Raw genomic sequence first — 24,896 nt, forward strand, 5'->3', positions numbered from 1 at the left:
TGGTCCCCTCAAGAGGCCAATTTTGCCTATCAACATCCTAGAAAAGAGGGCAGTGCTCTTAGCATTGCAAGCATTTCAATTTCCCTCCCTTCAGGGACAATTGCTATGCAGTTAGACCATGTCAGTTGTCTGGTGCATCAACAAACAGAGAGGAACTAGATCCTACTCTTTATATTGGGAAGCCCTAAGAGTTTGGCAATGGGCAATCTCTTCCAACTGCTTTCTGATAGCAATGCACATTCTCGGGAATTCCAACATGATTGCTGACAAACTGAGCAGATGCATACTCCTGCCTCATGAGTGGTCTCACAATCCCAATGTAGCGACGAAGATCTTTCATCGATGTTGTCCGCCTTGCTGTGATCTGTTTGCATCTCCCATAAACCACAATGCAGCAGCTACTTTGTCTTAATCCCCCCTTGGATGTTACCACAAAAAAATGGACAAGTGATCCAGAAGATACCTCCGCTTCTGGCTGGGAGCCAGTCATTACCAATTTCAAGCACTGCCCTGTGGTAACACAGCCCCCAAGGTGTTCACCAAATGCATGGCAGTGGTAGCAGCTCACTTAAGGCTACTAAGGACCTACTAAGAAATGTAATGTGACGTAGCATTACTCTTGATGTATGTTAGTAGCATGTATCTACCCTCTTGGCAGGGCTCATTGCTAATCAAAGTTAAAAGGAAGGGTGGTACTTGCGTATTATCGCAACCAGATTTTCTACCTGGCAAAACCTGTCATGTGTCGCAACCACATTGCTAACCTCACGTAATTTGTAAGGTTTTCACGAAACTACCTTTACCAGAAAAGGGTTGTCAAAACTCTTGATTATTATTCTTTCACCTAGCTTGTGACATTGAAAGAGGAGTAACAGCAAAATTCATTCTCATGGCTACCGTCCGTCCCTGCCCTAACTTATGGAAAAATGCAATAAAGATGCCAGCTGCTTCTGGCTCCTGTGTAGAAGGGCCTGTTTATTTCTTACATATTTTGACATGTTTACTGCACATCTTCGAAAGTAAACTTTTAACAACCCAAAAAGTATGCAGAAAACTTAATAAATAACAGTTATAATACACGTGATGACTGCTATTCTGTTCATGCATTCTGTAAGCAATGCAGAGTACATTCAGTGAATCCACGTCCAAGGAGAAATGTCGCAAATTACAATATAACACAATGGCAAAGCAATGGAGAAAAAATGATTGGCACTGTCTATTAATAACAAGCCACAGAAGGTGCATTACGCATCCCTTAGTAGGAAGAGTGTAACACGTTAGAATAGTCAGCAAGACAGTTTGTAATGTGTAAGTAGCAACCCATTACTTGAAATTGTAAACATCTTCTAGACTGCAGTGAAACAGTGTAAAAGTATGCCCCCAGTAAATACAACAATTGTCAGTTATCCGTCTTCCTGAGTGATATACAATGTGAGACAGTAATAATAAGTAGTACTTGACACAACCCTTTTACCGTTAAAATCAGTACTTTCGTCCACACATGACGAGTTTTGCCAGGTAGAAAATCTGGTTGCGATAATACCTAAGTACCAGATGGGCTGTATGGGTGGGAGAAGTGAGAATGGATTAAAAGTGAAGATGTTTTATAAGGTCATCCTACCTCGAAATAAATCTTAATAAAGTGATTTCCATATTTGGGGTTTTGATGCCTACATAAAGGTTTTTTATTTTGTTATAATCGTTTATGACAGAAATCATTGCATGCCTTGGGGGTAAGATAGTGTAGTAAAGTAACAAGAGTTTTCCTTCCAGGTTTTCTCATAGCATTCAGCTCTTTAGGACTATATTATAGTGTCATAGTATAGTATTCTCTATTAAGAATTTTGTATAGCAATGTATAGCCCAATATCATTTTGTTTATTTCGCAGGTTCAGGAGATTTTAATGGAGCAAGTCCCAAAATGGGGAGACTGAATGGCTGAAATATCAGACTTGTATATACCAAGTCCGAGATGCCATTTCTCAGAATGCTCCCTTTTCTCTGAAGTATACCGATCTTGGAGTTGGTTAATGTACAAGTTGGGGGAGTGATGTATGGGGTGCTTGCCACCTCTCCAAAAAGAAGTGTTAAGAAGAATAGTGATTTTTGAAATTTGCTCTTCTCCTGTGTTTTTTTTTTTTTTTTTTGGGAACTCGATATTTCGAGTGTTGACTTTTCAATTGGGAGACAGTTTTAATGGTATCAGGTATACTGGTGAATATATCCTGGTTTTCCATTGAATGTGTGCTCGTGAGAAGAAATGGTGTCCTTATTTTTGTTTATGCAGGTATAATTGTTAATACATATAACAAAATATGGTTAAATAAGACTTCAGACTGTATTTAGATTTTATTTGTAAAGACTGTAAGACTCAAAACTGGGTTGATGTCTTAACTGTCTTGCACTCTAAATACTAGCCTAATCTTGCTTCTTAATTAGCTATTCTTAAATCCTAAATAGTGTAAACAGAGTGTTTAGGAGCTCAATTGGGAGACTGTTTTTAAATCTAACCATTCAGTGTTCATAAAAGCTAAAACCTGGTAACAAAATATATTAAAAGTAATTGTGATCAACAAATTTAAAGGACTGTAGAAATGTTTGTAGTTAATATGTTTCACTTGTTCATTTTAATAAATTCAAGGCTGCCAGCAAGATTCTAGAAGGAAGCAAAAGTACTCAGCAGACGACACTGGTTCTGAAGAAAGAAGTAGAAGCTGACAGTGTCAACGAGCAACTGTCTGCCAAAAGACGGGAATTTCAACACAGGATGGAAGCTGTAACCAGGCGAAGGGAAGAACTTGATATGAAGCAACAGCTTGTAAGTATTGCTTCAGATGTGCTTAAGTTACATGTAGAAAATGTGAACATTATTTAAGGTCATGTGAGAGTGACAGCTCTGTGACCAGCTGCCTTCAATAGTTCACCATGTACTAACTGCAGAGAGCAAAAAGTATCATATTTAAGTACAAACTGCTAGGGCATAAGTAAATTATTAAATGTAGAAAATTATTATGAAGCAGAGCATTGCCTTTTGTTTGTACACTTACTCTGTGCACTTATGAGTCCAAAAAGCCCAAAATTACAGTTGTGTAAAATCTTACCTTAACAGCAGATGTCCTTCTCTTCACTGTTGCAGTATTCTTCATAGAAGAGATGTCTCGTCCAGGGCAGCCCGAAGCTCAGCCAGCATGAAAAAGCCTTAAAAAGATCTTGTATGTGCTGTATGCCACATTTATGCTCCCCACACAGAATGTAGGGCATAAAAGGGACATATAGATCCAACTATCTAGAATTGAATTGCCCCAAAAGAGAACAGTCACCACAGGATAAAGGAGCCCATGCACACCCATAAGGAAAAAATGCATAACAAACAAGAGGGGTTTGAGGGAGGGAGGAAGGGAGTGAATACTGCAGAAGTGAAGAGAAGGGCACCTACTGTTATGGCAAGAATTTACACAACTGCACTATGTCCTTCTATATCACTGTTGCACTATTCTTAATGGAAGGGAGAGTAAAAAAAAAAAAGGTCAAGAAACAGAATTAGGAAGTGGAAAGCTGAGAAGAGCTCTCAACAAACCCACATAAAATTGTTTCAGCAAAACCTGCTCTGGCCTTAGAAACCATATCTAATGCTTAGCAAAGGCAAGCATCTTTCAGATCCAAGGACACCAGAAAGGACTGAGGTAATAAAAGAGGAAACAGAATTTGAAGAGTAAGCATCCAAAAAGAAGGAATCTCGAGAAAGGTGTTAAACCAGTAGAGATCCAAAATAGGTCTCCAAGTGCCGTCCTTTCGAGGAACCAGGAACATCCTGGAATAAAAATCCCTCCCCACTTGGGAAGTGGAGAGAGGTTGAATGGTTCCTTGGTTCAACAGGGACCCTAGAACCTCCAGGAAATGAGGAAGTTGCTCTAGAGGAGGTTGAAGAGCCCCTGAAAAAGGAGGGAGAGATTTCCATAACATGAAGTAATTTTAATAGATGATAGAAAGAACCCAAGAGTCTGAAGTGATGAGACGCCAATTTGGAAGACAAAGGGAAAGCTGAAGGGACAAAGGAACCTGGTCTAAAAGAAGGGGGGGTTGAACTGTCAAAGAGAATCAGGCTTATCAGATAAAGAAGGCTTCTGGGCCACAGAAATCTTTAATGTCTTAGCAGAGGGGGTCCGGCTCCCACCCTTCCTGCCCTTAGAGGCCTGGTGGTGTTGCCTGCGAACAAAAGCAGACCTATAAGGACAGTTTCTCTGGAACTTAGTGATAGTAGAGACAAAAATCTGTTTAAGGTCTTGCAAGGCTTTGCCATTCTCTTAAGAAACATATCAGCAACAACAGTCCCAAAAAAGATGTGTACTGTCCAAAGGAGCATCCAACAACTTGGCCTTAATGTCCTCAGGAAGAGACTGGAGACAAAGCCAAGAATACTGCTTCATGACTGCCCCAAAAGCCACAGCCCTAGAAGAGGCATCAGCAGCATTATAGCTACACTTAATAGAGTAACAAGCCACATCAGAAGCATAACCTAAAAGAGAATAGCAGAGGATTTGCCTTCAGAATCAGGGAATACAGAGATAACCTGACAAGCCTGAGCAATCAAGGCCAGAGTATACCTGGTTATGTGGGTCTGGTAATTAATAGCCCAAAAGGCCAAAGTAGAAGAAGTGTAAATTTTCTTGCTAATCCTCTCCATTGCCCTACTATCCTTATCGGAAGGCAGAAGTTTAGAGGTTTTGTCAGAAGAGACTGACACCACAGCAGGACATTTAAATAAAAATTGACAATCCCAAGGAACCTTATAGAACCTATCAGGTTTCTTAGGAGCAGGAGGCTGAAAATCCGGACACTTGGAAGCAGCAATGAAAGTATAAACAAGGCAGTCAACACATGAGGAACTGACAATGGTTTAGGAGTATCCACCTAAAGCAACTCATAATATCTTCTGTGAATATCGTGCACAATGTCAAGCAGCAGACTCAGTAGTACACAGTGTCAAGCAGCAGACTCTGCAGTAGTGCACAGTGTCGAGCAGCAGACTCTGCAGTAGTGCACAGTGTCAAGCAGCAGACTCTGCAGTAGTGCACAGTCTCAAGCAGCAGACTCTGCAGTAGTGCACAGTGTCAAGCAGCAGACTCTGCAGTAGTGCACAGTCTCAAGCAGCAGACTCTGCAGTAGTGCACAGTCTCAAGAAGCAGATTCTGCAGTAGTGCACAATGTCAAGCAGCAGACTCTGCAGTAGTTCACAGTGTCAAGCAGCAGACTCTGCAGTAATGCATAATGTCAGGGAGTAGAATCTGCAGTAGTGCACAGTGTCAAGGAGCAGACTCTGCAGTAGTGCACAGTGTCATGCAGCAGACTCTGCAGTAGTGCACAGTGTCAAGGAGTAAACTTTGCAATAGTGCACAATGTCAAGGAGTAGACCCTGCAGTAGTGCACAATGTCAAGGAGCAGACTCTACAGTAGAGTACAATATCAAGGAGCAAGACTTTGTTCTTTCTCCAGGATGCAGTACATTTTTACAACAGCAAAATTAGTTGTATACCATTTTATTCATTTGTTTCACATAGTATACTTTTGCTGGAAAGGCAATACAGATTATTTTACTTTTTTTCTTTTAACTAACTGTGCACAGCTTCTCAGTCTGATACAACTCTAATACTGCTAGCTCATTTTTGGGCATTTTCCTTTGAAAGGTGAATAACATCTTCCCAAATGATTGTGCTTTTTACAATTCCATTGCTCCAAAATTAAGTGCTGTAATGTATATTCCAACACAGCTGCTGCGCTGTTAGATACTGAAATCAAATAAAACACAAAATACCTCGTAATGAATTGCCCAGAAAACCTGTAGTAGGACAAATTTAATGGTACTTCACAGTTAAGAACTCAGTACAAAGGTAAAAAATCTCCAGTCAAGTGCTTTTGTCCATAAAAATTCAGGACTTCATCAGAACAACATACACAGCTTTGCAGGTAGTTTAAATAGTGGAAAAAAACACCTCCAATCAATTAAAATTAGTGACATCATCACTATTTAAAGGTTCAGTGTAATTTAAAATCAGGAACTAAAGTAGTCTTATTAAAATAGTAGATCTGTATTTCAAAATATGCATTAGGGAACAGCAATCATTAATACCTGGACTAGTATTGGCATTTAACCTCGGTTGCCCAAAAAATTCCATTGTTTCCAGTTTATTTTGCCAATGTCCCCCTCTAATGTCTTTCTTCACTGTTTGTAAAATACCAAATATACGTATTTAATATGTAAATATATAAAATACATAAAATACCTTACATATTTGACTCTCCTGGGATATGTATTTTTTAAGGAGTTGATCCACCACTTTAGCCCAAGGATAAGTGATGCTATTTCTAGCATCCACTAAGGGTCTCATAGGTGGGTCACTTGTGTTCTTGTGGACTTTAGGGATCCCGAATAGAATGGAGATCCTGGGGGCTGGCATACTCAAAAAATTGAACAGTTCCATATCGATCTTAGCTTCAATAAACACGTCGTTAAATAAAGATCGAATTCTAGTATATGCTATATTAAGTTCATTTTTAGTGGTCTCTAAATATGTATCACTGTCCAAAACCTTACACATCCTTGATATGTAGTCATTGATAGTCATGATAACAAGCCCCCCCCCCCCTTCATCAGGTTGCATCACTCTCACAGGTGCTTGTTTTAATAACTCCAATGCCTGCCTCTCCTCAACACTAACATTATGTTCATGAGTCCTTTGCCCTACTTTGAGCCCTAGACGGTCACAAATCTCTAGCTCACAAATTTATTCAAAAAGAGCCATGGCAGGATGTAGAGGGGGATGAAAAGTACTGGCCACATGACAGGTGTTCTCATTGGTGGTATTTTGGCTAAGCAAAGCTGTCAAATTTAATTTTCTTACATATAGTTTTAAATCAATAAGTGTTTTAGCTACGTCAGCTCTAGTGGAAGGGCCGAATGAATGTCCCTTTGCCAAGAGGTCAACCAATACAGGTAAGTTAGAATAGTTGAAATCTTAGTCTTTCTTTCCAACTCTTATTGAGTGTGCTGTGCCAGCTGCAGGCCCTTCCTTGGCTCTGGCTTTGCAGGTGGGTCTCACAGGGCAGGGTGTGACCCTGGTTCCAAGTTTGTCTGTCTCGGTTCCAGGCTCCCATCCCTCCTCAGTGGGGCCTGCCTTTCAAGCTATGGAGAGGGCTTTGGCTACCGCTTCTTCCCAGGTGGCTCCTGTGTTACCAGAGTCTCACCCCTTGACCCCTGCTTAACCGGAGCTACCACCAACCAACATACCTGGACAGTGAGCTCCAAGGCTGCAAGACATACTGACCAAGGGTCATTCCTATTCCGAGTCCTCTTCAGATATTCCCACTGAAGAGCCCCCTCGGAAGAAATTGTGTAAGAGGAAATACCTGGACTTCCCTGAAGGGTCCGTCACCGAGGACACAGATTTCAATGAGGTGAAGGGCTCCCCCCGTCACCCCTGGAAGATGTATCCTTTGGAGACATTCTGGAGATCTTTAAACAGAGAGGTGACTGGAAGCCCAAGGATCCTACCTCTATGGAGTCTGTCTACTTATAAGCCTTTGGAGCTCACCCATCTACTGCCTGGGTGACCCCCTCCTGCTGTTGATCTAATTAAATTGAACACTCAGTGGGCTTGGAAGGCCCCTGATGTGATTGAACTGTCTTCTTTCCAAATTTTTCTAATAAAGGCAAATATTGCTTATACCTGTTAGATGTTCACAGACAATTACTTTTTTTTTCTAAACAGAACTAAAGAATTTTGGAGATCAGAACAATTATTTGTCTTCTTCTCTGACACAACCTTAGGGAAATCTGTCTCTAAGGTTACCTTGTCAAAATGATTAAGAGACTGTATTTCTTTCATCTATAGCAAAAAGAATCTAAAGCTTTCAATGTAGGTGAAGGCACATTCCACTAGATCATGGCTACCTCAGCTGTCTTCCATTCTAAAGCTTCCATGAGTGAAATATGCTCAGCAGCAACATGGGTTACTCCAGATAGCTTTATTACTCACTACAAACTGGATCTGGTCTCCAGGAGAAAAGCTGCCTTTGGTTCTATGGTTCTCAGGAATATCCTTCCATAGGGCCCCCCAGGATCTAAAGCAGCTGGGGACTCTGTCCCATCAGTCAAGACAAGATAAAGATTGACAACATCAGATAAAGAAGTTATGTCTCACCATAATGTTTTATCTGTGTTATCAATCTTCATCTATTCTTGGTGTCCCACCTTCCTTCTGCCTCCTGTGGATTCCTGGTGGAAGCGATCTGTTGTCCTGGGTCTTCTGTTAGGACATTTCTTGGACATGATTTCTCACTTGGAAGTAGTTTCCTTCCATTGTTCTATAATTCTGCAAACTCGATCTGAGGGGCATTATGAGTAGACTATTAGCTCGAGAGTTTTTTGGCTGATGCCAACTATATAACGGCCTGATCGGTTCCAAGGATCGGAACTGTATCCCACCAGTCAAGAATAGATGAAGATTGACACCACAGAATGTTATGGTAAGATATAACTTTTTTTTCATTTTAAATTATTTTCCAAAACTGATTCATATTCCTATTTCACAGTAATGTAGGTGGACGTCATCAAAATCATTCTTTTTCAATTCCATAGCTGTAGGTGACGATGACATCTGTGCGTAAAGAGGATTAATTCTTTCCATGTACCTAAACCAGTGCCCTAAGGTATTCTATGATGACTTTTAATCCTTCAGCTATGAGGTACTGACAAAAGAGAAAACAGGAAATCATTGAAGAAACACCAGCCCATCTCCCTTCCTGCTAGTTGTATTAGTAACATTACCAAGCAAGAGACTCCAAAATAAGCAAAAATATCAGCAGATATATAAAAATAACAAAATTTCTGTGATACACATAATCTTATTGTAAATTTATAAATCTGTCTTTGCTTTAATGGTTATGACTTAAATTTCTTGGTAAATGTCTCATTGCAAGTGTGCAAATTGGCAACACCTTGATTATGCCATCAAACACAAGTCCTCCATGAATTCTGGTAATGGTGCTGGAGCTGTTTTTGTCAACCAAATCAAAGTTGACAGTGGTAGTTGAGCCCATCCAACCCCCCTTCTGCTCTTAACATTTAACCAAATGCCACATAAGCTTTGATGGTTGCCTTGCTTTTATCTCTTGTCATCATCAACCACATAATTAATGTAATTACCAAGAACACCATATTTTTTCTGTCATAGACAGTCTGTACACGTTTAGATTCGAAAAAGAGTTCTGTTAAAGAAGATGATTGCTTTTCTTAACATAAACTTTAACAAAATGAATAGTTATTCAAGGTATTTCCATGTCAAGGTTTTCTGCTTTATGTTTATCTCTACTGCATTACTAAGAGTTTAATGTATAGTCATCTCTTGTAGATAAAACCTTCCAGAATATTCAAGGAAGGTGAGCTTTGTTCCATGTTCCAGCACTTTGGAAGATTCTGCCAACTAGACAGGGAAAGGTAATAGAATGGGAAGATGCTAAGAACTTATTTGGACTGCAGGTGAGAGAGTGCCTTCCATATCAAGGACTGATATCAGAGTACAGGTAAAGAGACAGAAATAAGGGGGTCCTAAATGAAAGACCAGTGGTAGAGTTCTTAGTAGAATCTAAAACAGAAGTGGCCTTTAAAAAAGGATTAATTAAAACAGCATATAAAATATTGCATGATAATTATAAGAATCAATCAGAAGACGTTAGGAAGAATTGGTAAGAGAGACTGGATAAGCAATTTGCAAAGAAACAATGGGGGATATATGTATGTCTCCCAAATATGCAACAAAATCTAGAAGATTTAGGATCTTTGCCTGGAATTGTTTACATAGATATTTATATACCCCAAGCAGGCTCCAAAGAATCTTTCCTCGGATCGACAGCAATTGTTGGAGATGTGATGAGGAAGAAAGAGGTAACTGGGAACATATTTTCTGGGAGTGTAATGAGTTGACTGACTTTAAAGATTTCCTACAGACTGCTCTGTTAGAGATGCTGGGTGAGGAAATTGGAGTGACTAGGGAAATTATTTTTTGAGCTATGATACAGAGTTGAATAGCCTAGACATAGTAAGGCCTTGCTGAGTCTAATTATGATGGCTACCAAAGAAGCAATAACTAGAAAATGGAAATCAAAGTCTAAACCAACTTTACTAGAAGCAACAAAGATAGTAACAGAGATAAAACGACTGGAACTGGGATCTTTAGAAAAGGGTAGGATTAAATTACACAGGAAAATGGGAAATATGGGACCACTACATGCAGAGGAGGAAAAATGTTTGAAAGAAGGCAGGATCTGAATGAGCTATGCAATGGTTTACTGACAGTAACTGGATACATAAAAAGTGATGTATAATGTTCACAGCTTCAGTTGTGTTGGCACAGATTGTAAGGTATAATGCTTGCAACTAAGATTGTGCCGCTATGATTTATTTTCATTTATATAAATGTAAGATTGTCTGTGTCATGCATGATAATTTAATAAAGATGTTTCTTGTAAAACAAAAAAAAAAAAAAAAGTTCTGCCGATATTTTTGAAAATATCTGAGCCTTTCCATATGGACATGATGCTCTGTGCCACAGCTTCCAGTTTTGAAGAATGCCATTACTAGACTGTGGAAGTATGCACAATTTCAGACTACATTGTCCCATAGAGCAGACAAAGTGTTCTGTAGCCACAAATGTCTGTCTTACATGGCCATATAAAATATTTTATGTAATACCACGGATGCACATAAGTTCAGGACCTTCCCTGTATCATAGCAGTTCCTGGCATGGGATAAGAAAGCATGCAGTCTGATGACCATAACATAGGGAGCCCATCTTGTTGGGGTCTACATTTAGGGTTATCATCTGTTCCTTTCCAGCTCAGTCTATTTTCTCTGAAGTTCCTGTACCTGTCAGAATGCATCCTATGCTAGTGAGTGCCTTGTCCTGCACCACACCAGGAGTGCATGCTTAGTTCTAAACCATTTTTTTTTTTTTTGCTATTCACACATTTCATAACATGATTCTAATGTATATCCAGTTAAAGTTTCCATATTAAATGAGTAAAGTAGTGAAACTTTCCAAGTGTTAATGTGCTGAATAACCGCAGATGAAATACAGTTCCAAACAGCAACAAGCAGGCACACACCAGCACAAAAATATGCTAAGGTCTTCTTCTTCCGAAACAATTTATTGATAAAATCCAAAGGTTGAGCGCTTTCATCTATTGCTAGACTTCATCAGAACAATATGTACTTCTCCACAGCTTCTTTAAATATACAATATGTATGTCACATGCTTTAATCCCATCAGTAATGTAAAATGCTAGTGCATACCTCTCCCTACATTCTAATACTATTATACTTTTGATTTAAAAAAAACACAGTTCTATACCATATATTCTCTTTAAAATATATAATTATACCTATTATACAAAAGTGTATATAACATACTATATATAAAATATTTTAAATAATCATGTGAATATTAATAATAATCTATAACCAAAATACATTCCTAGTACTATCCATTAAAACTTAACAATACATATTTCATGTACCTATCTATTTCTATGTACTTCTAGAATGGGTCTAATGGAAAGGTACTCATTTATACCTGGGGGGACAGATGCATTCAACCTTATTTGCCATCTGGCCTCCCTTTCACTCACTACCTTTCTAATATCCCCACCCCTAGGATTACACCTAACCAATTCTAATATTCCAAACAAAAACCCAGAACATTCTTTGTTAGCATTAAGGTGTTTCCAAAGGGCATTCCTCTCATCCCCTTTTTTAATACTGTACTCATTTTTTTCATGTTCATTCCATTTCTATATGCCAACCTGTTTCTTTTGGATTGGGAGGAAGAGTTTATATTCAAGTCTGATTGGTATAGTTATATGGGATGTTATCTGCGTTTCCTGGATGACATTTTTGTTATTTGGAAAGGAAATTTGAAATATTTAGATGATTTTAAAACATACCTGAATTCTTGTAGTGAGTATTTAAAGTTCACCTTTTGTGTAGACAGAGTCCATTTCTTACTTGGATACTAAAATAACATTAGAAGATGGGAAATTCAGGTCAAATATATATAGGAAGGATACTTTTAGTAATTCCTACCTTCAATTTAGTAGTAGCCACCCAATGACACAAAAAAGAAATATTATAAAGGGCCAGTGTATACGGGCGGCTAGGATGACATCAGATATTAAAGACCTTGATAGTGAATTGGATAAGATTGGAAAGTACTTCAGCAATAGAGGATATCCTGCCCATTTGATAGCTGATGTTACCACCTATGTTAAGAGTGAATGGGGGAAAAAATACAAACCACTGTTGGGAAGCAAAACTGTGAACAAAAATGATGGCCCGGAAAAGAAAGATATTGTAAAGACTGATGATGAAAAATATAGCAAAGCGTGTGTTTTGCAATTTGCTCCCCACAGTGGTGAGATTAGGGACATTGTGCAGAAGTACTGGAACATTATGAAGGTAGATAGCAAAATTTCCACAATAGTGGGGGACAAACCGGAGTTTGTATATAGAAATGGAATGAACATGAAAAAATTATTAGAAATAAAAAATAGGACTCTGAAAGGTTATGGAAGGGGAACACAGAAATGTGGGTCCTGTAATCAGTGTCCATATATTATAAATCTTTCAACCATTACACTTCAGGACATTAATGAGACTAAGGTGAATTTTATAAAAGGTAATTGTAGATCTAAGCACCTGGTGTATTTAGCTAAATGTAGTACATGCCCAAGTTTTTATGTGGGCAAAACCACCAGGTGCTTGAGAAATAGGATTTACGACCATGAGTACAGTATTAAAAAAGGGGATGAGAGGAATGCCCTTTGGAAACACCTTAATGCTAACAAAGAATGTTCTGGGTTTTTGTTTGGAATATTAGAATTGGTTAGGTGTAATCCTAGGGGTGGGGATATTAGAAAGGTAGTGAGTGAAAGGGAGGCCAGATGGCAAATAAGGTTGAATGCATCTGTCCCCCCAGGTATAAATGAGTACCTTTCCATTAAACCCATTCTAGAAGTATGTAGAAATAGATAGGTACATGAAATATGTATTGTTAAGTTTTAATGGATAGTACTAGGAATGTATTTTGGTTATAGATTATTATTAATATTACATGATTTTTTAAAATATTTTATATATAGTATGTTATATACACTTTTGTATAATAGGTATAATTATATATTTTAAAGAGAATATATGGTATAGAACTGTGTTTTTAAAATCAAAAGTATAATAGTATTAAAATGTAGGGAGAGGTATGCACTAGCACTTTACATTACTGATGGGATTAAAGCATGTGACATACATATTGTATATTTAAAGAAGCTGTGGAGAAGTACATATTGTTCTGATGAAGTCTAGCAATAGATGAAAGTGCTCAACCTTTGGATTTTATCAATAAATTGTTTCGGAAGAAGAAGACCTTAGCATATTTTTGTGCTGGTGTGTGCCTGCTTGTTGCTGTTTAGAACTGTATTTCATCTGCAGTTATTTGGTTGACTGTTCCAGCTCATTTTATCTTTATTAGTTGTTCATGTGCTGAACATATACTGAGTCAAAACAGATACCCACATGTGCTTCCTGCCTGGGATATGACCATGGCATGAAGCACTGCCATAATTCCAAGTGTTTCAACCTGGCCACTTGCAGACATCAGAGGTAAAAACTGCTAGCTTACTTCAGAACCAAGAGGATGGTAGAGACTGAAAGTGTAAAGCTTGGCTGTCTGCATGGGTATTCTGCACAAGATCACAGCTCTTTGTAAGAGCACTACAGAAAGACCAAAGAAATGGAGACCAGGCATCAGTCGCATCCTTCTGGAGGTAATCTATTTCTGAAGTGGCCTTAGGTCCTCCATGAGCTCACACCAATCTTCCACTAGAGTGAATAGTACAAGGCCAGAAGAAGTAGCCTGAGCTCCCACCTTATTGAGCATTCCAAGGTGTAGGCATTGCCTTTCCCCTAGTCAGTCAGCCAGAGCACGTCCACAGTTGACTTGGTCCTGAAAAGAATCCCATTAAGTCACTTTCCCACAGCTTAGTGGTTGCACTTGAAACCAAGGATTCTTCTCCTCTGATGTCTCATTGACTCTAGCATGGACTCACAATCCACACAAAAAAAATAAATTCTAAGTTTGTTTCCTGCCTTTCCTGTGGGTAGTCTAGTCTGGATACAGATTTGCTGTGTCTAGGACTTTTTGTGGGCTTCTAAGCCCCCAAGCCTTTCAGTGTTGGAGGGAAGCTTAATTTTGTTTCTTAGAACTAGCCAGTTTTTTTTAGTTTCAGCACTCAAGTCTGTTTCTTTGAGCTCAGCACTTGTTCAGAACTTATTGTAAGCATGAAATAAGCTAAAAATTACTACAGCACTCATCTTTCCTCACTGTCTAGAGGAAAACAGTTTCTAGTACTTAACAAATAAGCACCTATCCAGGCATGTCTAAGGGTGAGCTCCCAGTGTTTTCTCCTGTCTACCTGATGAATATGGGCATCTTGGGACAATGCAGCAATTGCCTTATGTACACAGACAACCCTCTCCTCCTACTACCCAACACTACAACCTGTGAGAGATGCACTTATATAGCCAAACTAGAAGCAAAGCTCTCTTCACCTTAGACTGGACTAGACAGTCAAGAGGAGAAGGTAAACACTTGCACCACACTACACTCAGCACATAGTCCCTCAAAAGCTACACCATCAAAACACACACAGAGAAACAAAACACACACCTACATTTGTGGAGGCTCTCAGTAAAAACCTGCCCAAGCAACAGGGACCTCCAAAGCAGAAACACAAGCAACCTCCACCCCCCAAACACAACCCACATGACACATAACCCACAAACGTAGTGTGTCACTCAACCACAGCCCATGAAGCATAACAACATACCCAGCACTCTAGTCATAGGTGACTCTATGGTCAGGCACACTGATGTTCCACTCACCAGGCTAAACTAGGAGAAAGTTACTGTCAGCTGCCAGGATCCGCCACATAAAGCATGCACTCAGGTCACTCCACAACAAGTACAAATATGACTCTGTCATTGTCCATGCTGGTGTGAATGACCTGAGATGTACCTCCCTGGATTACATGAAAAGGAACATGGAGCTGTCCGATCTTGTAGCCCAGGCAGGTATGACCCTTGCCTGAGTAGCATCCTGCCATCACCCAGAATGATACCACAGTACAAGGGCAAAATGATTGACTTCAACAATTGGCTAAGTTTCTGGTGTCATTCTAAGGGGATCTAGTATCTGTCTGCCTGGGATGACATGATCAACAAACCACGATGCTTTGCCAGAGATGGCCTGCATCTGTCGCCCCTTGAATTCCGGATACTGGCTAAGGCTATAGCCACCCCTATAGTGCCTTTTTTAGGCAAGGTTCAAATGACAAATTCACCACCGTAATGGGTACAAGCAAGAAGAATCTGAGGGTATTGCTACTCAGTGCTAGAAGTCTAAACCTCAAAATGCACTCACTCGAGGCACTCCTTAAAATGGAGAACATCGACATCTGTGCAGTGACAGAGACCTGGTTCAAGGCTCCAGAGAGTACCCCTGCATTACCAGGCTATAATTCATACCACACCTTTTGGCCACCTAACCTGGACCGAAACACTAAAGGTGGAGGCGTGTGAATATTCATTAAGGATATCCACACCTCCAGGCTAGTTGCTCAGCATAATGCATCCAAGATTATCCAAGTGCAACTAACTCTGGGCAAGACCACAATCCAAATTGTAGCTTGCTACAGATCCCCCACCATACCCCAGGATTCCCACTCCTCATTTCTTGATACACTGGAAAATAGTAGGATACAACCTAACACCCTAATATTGGGTGATTTCAACTACCCCACCATTAATGGGGAAAACTACTCAATGTACCAACTCTTGTGCTCAACATTTTCTGGAATTCATAAATTCCAATGCCTTGGATCAACTTATTCACACCCCCACCACGGGCAGCAATATCCTAGACCTGGTTATTACCAACATGGGCAACAGGTGCTCCACACCAGAGGTCAGTTCCTCATTCGTCAGATCCAACTGCAAGCTAATCACCCTAGACATCCACATCCCTCCCCCACCCCCATTAGGGAAACCACAGTAAAAAATTTCTCCAAAGCCAACTTCACGCTTCTTAAGACAGAAGTGGTAAACTTCACGACACCCATGCTGATGGACAATAGAGGTATGACTGCTGAATCCTACACAAATGCACTTTATAAGCCCTTACACGAGTGCATGGATCATGCAATCCCTAACAGAACCAAGATGCTATCCTCCAAAAAAAGGAAGCCAATCTGGTGGTCCCCTGCCATAAACAAACTCTACAACAGAAGAAAGAAACTGTTGCAAAAAAGAGTAAAATCCCATGACTGGAGAAACTCCCTGGTTAGCCTCAGTAAGAAGCTGAGATCCCTCATAAAATCCTCCAAAGCTAGTTACGAAAACAAAATCACCACTGATTCTAAAGACAACCACAAAGCATTCTATAGCTATGTCAAGAATCTCAATGGCAACACTCAGATCTGCTCTGAGTTACAGCACAATGGCACTAAATATACAGAACCAACTGATATTGCCAACATCCTGGCAGATAGGTTCAGTGCTAACTTTACCCCCCTGTCATCCCCTAAAGGGCCCATCTCTATACCAGAAGAATGCAAAGTTCCTGTAATCACGGCTGCACAGGTAAAAAACACACTATCCAAAGCCAAGAACACAGCATCCATGGGACCTGACAACATCCCAGACTGTGTTCTACATGAACTACAGAACGAACTGGCACCCCACCTAAGTACCATGTTCAATCATAGCCTCACCTCAGGCTATGTGCCAACTGAATGGTGCACAGCGACGGTTATCCCACTCCACAAAGGCGGAGCCACCACAGACACCGGAAACTAATGCCCCATTATCCTAACGAGCCTGGTCTGCACGGCTGTGGAACGTATCATCATGGAACTTATAAAAAAATGGCATTGGTAATCTCCAAACTCAGGACCCCACCCAGTTCGGGTTTGTAAAAGGCAGATCATGTCTCCTAAACCTGATAGACTTCTTTGAAGCAGTCACCAAAGCCGCAGATGACGGTAAGGTGGTTCACACAGCCTATCTAGATCTCGCCAAGGCTTTCGACACCATCCCCCACTCTGGAATTATTGATAAACTCACTAAACTAGGTATAAATCCCTATGTCACAAGATGGGTTGCCAACTGGCTCACTGACAGAACCCACGCTGTGAAAGTAGCAGACTCCAAATCCAATTTCAGACCAGTGACAAGTGGAGTACCACAGGGTTCAGTCCCGGGTCCTCTCCTGTTTGGTATCTACTTCTCTGAAGTACAGGCCAAAACAGAATTTCTTTGGCTAATGAAGTTCGCAGATGACTGCAAACTAGGAGCCATAATCAAAACTCCAAAAGATGTGGACATCCTACAAAAGGGTCTCGCTGAGACAGATGCCTGGTGTCAAAGCCATGGCCTCAAGCTCAATGCCAAAAAGTGCATTGTCATCACTGTTGGTAAAAACTCTGTACCCATGAACTACCACATAGGTGGTAGTCTTCTTAACACCGAAAGTGTGATAAGAGACCTTGGGACACAGGTGGACAGTAGTCTCTCCTTTGATAATCACATCACCACAGTAGTCAGGAAATCCTTCTACGTGGCACACACCATCACAAAAGGTTCTCATCCAGGAAAAAAAGGTCATTGTTCCCCTCTACTTGTCACTCATTAGACCCACTATAGAGTACAATGCCCTTTTTGGTATGTACCTCACAAGACATCTACAACAACTGGAAAGGCTGCAGAAATACCTCAGAAAGAGGATTATCAGCCTCAAACAGATGCCCTACACAGACCGTCTCAAAAAAACTGCAGCTTTACTCCGTCGCATATCGCCTACTCAGAGGCGATCTCTGCCTAACACACAAAGCTATGTCAAACCCAGAGCTTTTAGACATGCTCCACTTAAAGAAATCCCAATCCCTATGAGCTACACGCTCTAGGGACCTAAACCTTGTCACCACAATAAACAGAACGTGCTGGAGGGATAGATTCCTGTCCCAAAGACTTCCCATACTCTGGAGCAAACTACCTATCTCTATCAAACAAAGCTCCTCATTAGCACTCGACAGTGGCACAGAAAAATAATTTTCTTGGGTGGCGAAAGCCAGGGTACCTTTTGGCTAGGCTTATGTAGGTACTAGGGCCAATAGCCTAGTACCTTCCTATGAACATTGAGAAAGTTTCATTGAGTCCTCCTGCTCCAGGGCATGTGGTTCAAGCCACAGACATCAAACAGTTTTTTTTTTTTTTTTTTTTTTTTTTTTTTTAAGTCTGATGGTATCAGATGGAGGCTATGAAAAGTTTTTTTTTTTTTTTTTGGGTATTGGGAGGAAGAAATGTGGAGCAGTCTGCCTCTAGCAGTTAGGAAAGCACCAAATATCAAATTGTTTAAAGTCTTGATTGATAACCTGGTAGGTAACATGGCATATATTCCATTGGTTAGTGGCAGCATGCTCCATTCCAGCCTCATATCAGGTTGTGAGCTGGTTTAATGTAATACAGTGGAGCATTGTGTAATTGAACTGTTCCTGTGGTTACAACATTGAACTCACTGCAGGCCTCTGAAATCCATTTTATCACTGCCTTCCTGTCATTCAAAATACATCACATATCCAGTAAATGGTTAATCTCATTAATCTCACATATACTGTTTATGCACAAGATTTTCACTATTAGAGTGAGTGGTAAGTAGTGCAGTTGCTTACCTCACATGGTTTCCTATGGGGAGCCCAAGGACTTAGTGGTCTTTATCTCTTGGGCAGGTAAAGACAATGAGTCCTCCCTACTCTTCAGATCTCTGTTTAATGATCTCTCCTTCACAGAAGCATTGAAGATAATAAATTGCTTTATGAATAGACTTCTGATCTCAGTTTCTTCATTCCAGTATTTCCTCAGAGAGTATAAGGGGAGGAAGTGGGAAGAGCCTTTGATAAGGCTGCACAGTGGTGCAGGAGTTAACGTTGTTGCCTCACAGCAAGAGGTTCTCTGGCTCGATTCTCAGCTGGAGTGCCTTCTGTGCAGGGTTTGCATGTCCTCCCTGCTTTTGTGCGAGTTTCCTCTGGGTACTCTGGTTTTCCCACCCATTCCAAAGACATGCATCTGGAGCATTTCTTCCCAGGCCTCAGCTGAAAATAGGCTCTGTCCTAGTCCGACTTTTCTGGTCAACAAATGTTAAATCAATAAATAAATTATCAAGTCCACATGAAGCCTGTTATCAGGTATACCATTTATATAGCATGGAAGAACCTAGTCTGTTTTCCTTTGCCCCCTAAGAAGGTGGATGTACTCAGTAAGCCCCCTGCTAAATGAATCAAAACCCTGATCAGGCAGCTGAAGCAGGCTTCTTTATGATTTCCTTAGTTCAGCACAGGACTTGCAGAGAACAGTACATTGTCTCATTACCACCACAAACAGTGTAAAACCTTGCCATTACCACCACAAACAGTGTAAAACCTTGCACAAGGTGATTAAGAGAATATTCTTCTGTACCATGTTTGGGTTCGGATGCCAGAGTGTCTCACCTGTACAGTTTCCAGTCCTCCTCAGTGTATCAGGCAGTGGAAGAACTTTCCTTCCTTCCTGTGGCTAAAGTCACTATGGCAAAATTCTATACAACAACTGAGGGAGTGGGTCCTGCTCGTCCAACCCATTCCTCCTTGATAAGTGGTGAAAAGAGACAAATGAAAAAAAGACCAAATTAATAGTTTTATAATGGACTATTAGGAGGAGACAAACCTTAAAAATTTTAAGTAACAAAATTTCCTACTGATCTAGCCCACTTGGAGCCTTTAAAGGAGTAGTATAGTAATCTATATTGATGGCTGTTTGCCTTCTGACAGTAAAGTGTGCAGACAATTTATAAGTTGAGATTCAGATCCTTTATTAACCATGACGGACGAGTGCTTTTTCATAAAACAAGAATCCAGTAAGATGCTGACTTGCATATAATTAGGATTATTAGAGGTTGCACTTGAAGCTGGAGGAGGGCAGTGATTGAACTAAACCTGGTATCCAGCTTTCACCAGATTCCATGCTAATTAGGTGAAGCCAGGCACCCAGTCGAGGTGCTCCTAAACTTTGCATGAATTTTACCACATCTATCTTTCTAAATATTTTTGATGATGTGTTCCCTTTTCTATATTCTCCTAAAGTTCTTGTCTTATTTGATGGTGGCATTTTACATGCTCCTTTCTTTTTCTTTATTACTCTACATTTTTGTGGTAACACTTTATCCATTATTAATTGAGCTGCACAGTAATATATTCAGTTTATTTCTGTTATATCACATGAATTTCTCTTAATAGTCTGATTACTGTATTCATCTCTTTTACATATCTTCTAACATTTTGGGTCTTATTTACTTTCTGCAATCTATTTCTTCCATATATCTTAATGCATTTAGTCATCTCTATTTGATCAAGAAGGTCTTCCCTTAAATAAATTTCTTCTGGACTGAGAGCATCTTTGTTTCTCTAAGCTCCATGTGAGTATTCCACAGGAAGTTCCAGAATATCTTTATGTTACCTATTCTTTTCAGATGTACCCTGCTTCATCTGCTGCTCCTTCGTATGGAAACCCTTTGGCCTGTCACTCTGCAGTATTACCTGCATCAGATTTGCCATTGTTTCCTGATTCTTTCCTTGCTGTGCAACATCAGCTGGACTTTCATACAAGTTTCCCACAGAAGGCTCCAGAACATCATATGTGGCAAACCTTCTTTAGAGGCCTTTTGTTCCACCTACTTCTACTTAATTTGGAGACATGGTGCTACATTGCCTGAGTTGGATTCTCCACTTATATGCCACATAATGGTCACCAAGTCTAAGCTTGGCCTTATATGGGCTATTTAGGCTCAAGCCTCCACCCCAGTTTCCTCAACTCAAGGAGCCTGTCATCAGACCATGGTCCACATGGAATGAGGTATATGTTCTGCATGTGAGATGGGACAAGAATATCAGGCAAAACAGCAAGCCACAAGTGACTCATCTGGACCACCTGCACTGGCAAAAGGCAGGCGCAAACTGCTCAAGAGTTGCAGCATGCAAATCCCTGCATTCCACTAGTTCAAGATTGGGGCTAAGGGCTCCCTTAAGAAGGAGGAAGAGCAGGTCAGATAATCCATCCTGGTTATAATTTTGGGGAATGGAAGTTTTTTCATGCAGCATTTGCAAGATTATGTAATGACCTCTTGAAGAGAATCCTCCCTTTGATTTTTGCTTCTGATCCCTTATTATTGTATCCGGGAATGCAAATGCTTCCATTGCCGTACTCATAAAATCCCAACTTACTTTGTTGTTGTTGAATGCTTTCTCTGCATCAAGACCCACTAACAATAGCAGTATTTTCTAATATTCTGCTTCCCCTCTGGATCATCCTTGTTTTGTTAATGTTGTCAAATGTTTGTCTCCCCTCCACAAAACCACATTGGTCCATTTCTATCAATTTTTGGAATGCTTTCCATTCTTTTAGTCATTATAGACATTAACACTCTATAATGATGGTTTAAAATTGAAATGGGCCTATATGAAACTGGATCTCATGGGTCTTTACCATCTTTAGGTATTATAGCCAGCACAGTTTTTTCAAGGATTTTGGTGCATCCCCTCTTTTTAACATACTGTTAAACAAAACCTTACAGATCTCTATCACTTTCTTCCCTCATAGCTTCCAAACTACCACAGGAATGGCATCTATTCCTGGAGAATTTCCTGCAGATTGATTATACATCACCATTTTTATCTTATCTCCTCCTGTCTTAATTTTTAATTGTTGAGCTTTATCTACCTTTAATCTTGGTATATTTAAATCTTCCATAAATATTTCCATTTGTGCTTTTTCTTGATTTTCTTCAATTTTTCTGTTTTATACAAATTTTCATAAAATTTCCATATCTAATTCCTGTACAGTATCTCTAAACGTTTTTCTATTTATACGCTCCCTAAGTTTGGCAACAACCCTCTCTACTTGTCAAAGTCATTGTGATAAAAGTTTATGTGCTCTGGAGTTATTATCAAAAAACAGTTGCTTAACAGCAGTCTTTCTAAACGTATGCATATTGTCCGGGTAAGCCCTTATTTTCTCTTTATCACTCTGCAGTCCTGCCTCTTCTTGTTCTGTGAGATTCCAGTCATCCCCCTAAATAATTCTTGTTACATCTCAACCATATCTATTCTTATTTTATTTCTACCCTATTTTTAAACTCCACTTTCATTGATTCCCATTCACTAGCTATAATTTCTGAATAAATTCCTATCTTCTCCAATAAATCCAGAATAATTTCCACTTCACATTCCTTAAATGTCTCAATTTTTACAGGTAGGTGGGGAAGCATTAGTGTCTCATTTTTATTTCATTAACCTGCATTTTTATCTTAGTTGTTATTGGCACGTGATCTGAAATAGTTGTTGGAGGTGTGTTGAAGCTTTCAATTAAATGCACACGTTCCTCTGAAATACCGGGCTAGTCTAGCCCAGTTATTGTACCTTTGGGAATAATGTATAAATTCTCTCTGAATTCCTACTACTGAATTCACATCTTTCATACCAAATATTTTTATAAATTTTCTTCAAAAATCTACCAGTTTTGTTATATTTTCTCTTCTCGTCCCCAGATACATCCTCATTGTTGTAAATCAAATTCCATCCCCCATCTATAGATACTGTTCCTTGCTGAAAGTTGATTAATTCTCCCAAATATTTCTTAAGCTCCATAATAGCAGTTTTAGATGGAATATAAATGCATGCCAGAATAATCATCATCCATTGCCAGTAGCCCCTTACTACCACAAAACTGCCATTATAATTTTTTTCCTCTTCTATCACTATTGGAACTCCTCTAGCAATTAATGTAAGTACTACTGTTTTCCTTTGTCCCTGCTATTCTGCTGAATATCCATCCTGAAATCCTTTCTTTATTAAATTGGAGAGAGAAACAGAACCACAGCAGGAGCAATGAGTACCAGATGCGGAGCAGGGGACGAAGCAGAACTTGCAAGTAGGGAATGGTTCGTACCCTGCAAGTTTTGGTACCTCAGTGCAGAACCTTTACAACTTTTCCAGACAAGGGATGGAGCAGGCGTTGCTAATAGGTAACTTCGTTTGCCCTGCAAATTCTAGTATTTCAGTGTATAATCTTTCTAATTTTGGTATAACTGATGAACATGTGCATGTTTTGCAGCTGGGCATAAACTTTCAACTGAGTAGAAAAGCTAATGTTACTAAAACTTTAATCGAGTTGAAGTTGTTTTCTCATAAATTGAATTTGAAGTATATTCTTTGTGACATACGCTACAAAAGTACACATTCAAAGCCTTCAACTTTTAATCCTAGTTTAGTACACACTTTGAAGGTTTTTGAAAGTTTTTGTGAAAAAGAGATTAGGAACTACTTGGCCGGTAAATACTGGAAGGCTTTTTACAATCTAAATTCCAAAGAAAATAAGGCTTTACAAAAACATGTTAAACAGAAGGCTCTATGATTCATGAGAGCTGATAAGTGGAGTGGGATTGTCATAATGAATAATGCTGATTACAACAAAGCTATGGAAACCTTGTTAGCAAACTCATTAGATTATAGAAAGGTTATGAAGTATGAGATCACAAAAAGCTATGTATATATTTATAACATTTTGTATGACCTACTTATGAATGCTGAAATTTCTAATGAAGTTTTTGATTCTTTGCATGTTTAAAATCCTAGGGTGGGTGCAAAGTTTGGCATACCCAAACTTCATAAGAGCACCACAAAACCCCGCTTTATACCCATCACATCAGCTTTGGGTAGTTGTACTAATTGTATTTCTATGCATTTGGATTTTATTTTAAAGCCTTTTGTTAAGGAATTGCCATCCCACATTATGGACTCCTAGGATGTTCTGGATAAGTTGAGGTTATTTAGCTTTACTTTAGTGAATGGTAGTTCTGTTTCAGTAAATGGCAGTGGAATGTTTACAGTTGATGTTTCTCTTTTTACTTGAATCCCACAAGATTTAGGGGTTGCAGGTGTTTTTTGGGCAAATATACTAACATGAACAACAATAAAATCATTACTTACATGTCCTTACTAAATTTATTGTTAGAGAATAGTTATTTTACGTTTAATAAGCATTTTTACAAACAGTTATGGGAAATGGCAATGGGGGCCACAGTTGGTCCCATATATGCCAACCTGGTTTTAGGGTGATGGGATATGGAAATTTTGCCTCAGAGTCATTTTTATAAGAATATCATTTTTTATAAAAGGTTTGCTGATGATTTGTTTTTTATAGTAAAGGATGAAAATTTTGATGTGTTGGAATTTGTAGATTCATTAAGTCAGAGTACCACATTTTTAAAGTTTGTGGTAGGTGAGTGCGGTCTCAAAGTGTCCTTTTTAGATGTGGAATTCAATAGGACTCACAAATTAAAACTTTTTTGAGTAGCATTCACCGCAAAAACACTTTCTGTAATAGCTATGTTAATTTTAAGAGTAGTCACCCTAATTTTATGAAGAGGAATATTCCCCGGGGTCAGTTTATCAGAGCATCACGAATGACGGTAGATGACCAAGATTTTTTGGATGAAGTAGCATTCATCAAAAAGTTATATTTGGAAAGGGGATACCCCGGTGATTTCTTAGATATAATACAGCTCAAGAGATTATAAACAGGAGAGAAGTTGTTTTTCGCCCCATTTTAAAACAGGGCTTTTTTAAAAAAAGAGCTGGTAGGTGGGGTTAGGGATACAAAACAAAACAATTTGGATGGACCCAGATTTTGTCTAGATATGAGTATT

At 39.4% G+C, this 24,896-nt stretch overlaps 1 protein-coding gene across 3 annotated transcripts in view; it reads left to right on the forward strand.

The window, feature by feature from the left end:
* The window catches only part of CCDC197 (coiled-coil domain containing 197), a 580,999-nt gene that overhangs the window by 270,405 nt on the left and 285,698 nt on the right, over positions 1-24,896 (forward strand). For all 3 annotated transcript variants that reach the window (XM_044074581.1, XM_044074582.1, XM_044074583.1), the window contains one exon: positions 2,642-2,818. In XM_044074581.1, the coding sequence (XP_043930516.1) occupies positions 2,642-2,818 (177 nt within the window). The remainder of the gene's footprint in view (positions 1-2,641; positions 2,819-24,896) is intronic.

Source organism: Protopterus annectens, chromosome 6.part0 (assembly GCF_019279795.1).
Source record: "Protopterus annectens isolate FY-2018-M chromosome 6.part0, PAN1.0, whole genome shotgun sequence".
Classification (NCBI taxonomy): Eukaryota; Metazoa; Chordata; order Ceratodontiformes; family Protopteridae; genus Protopterus; species Protopterus annectens.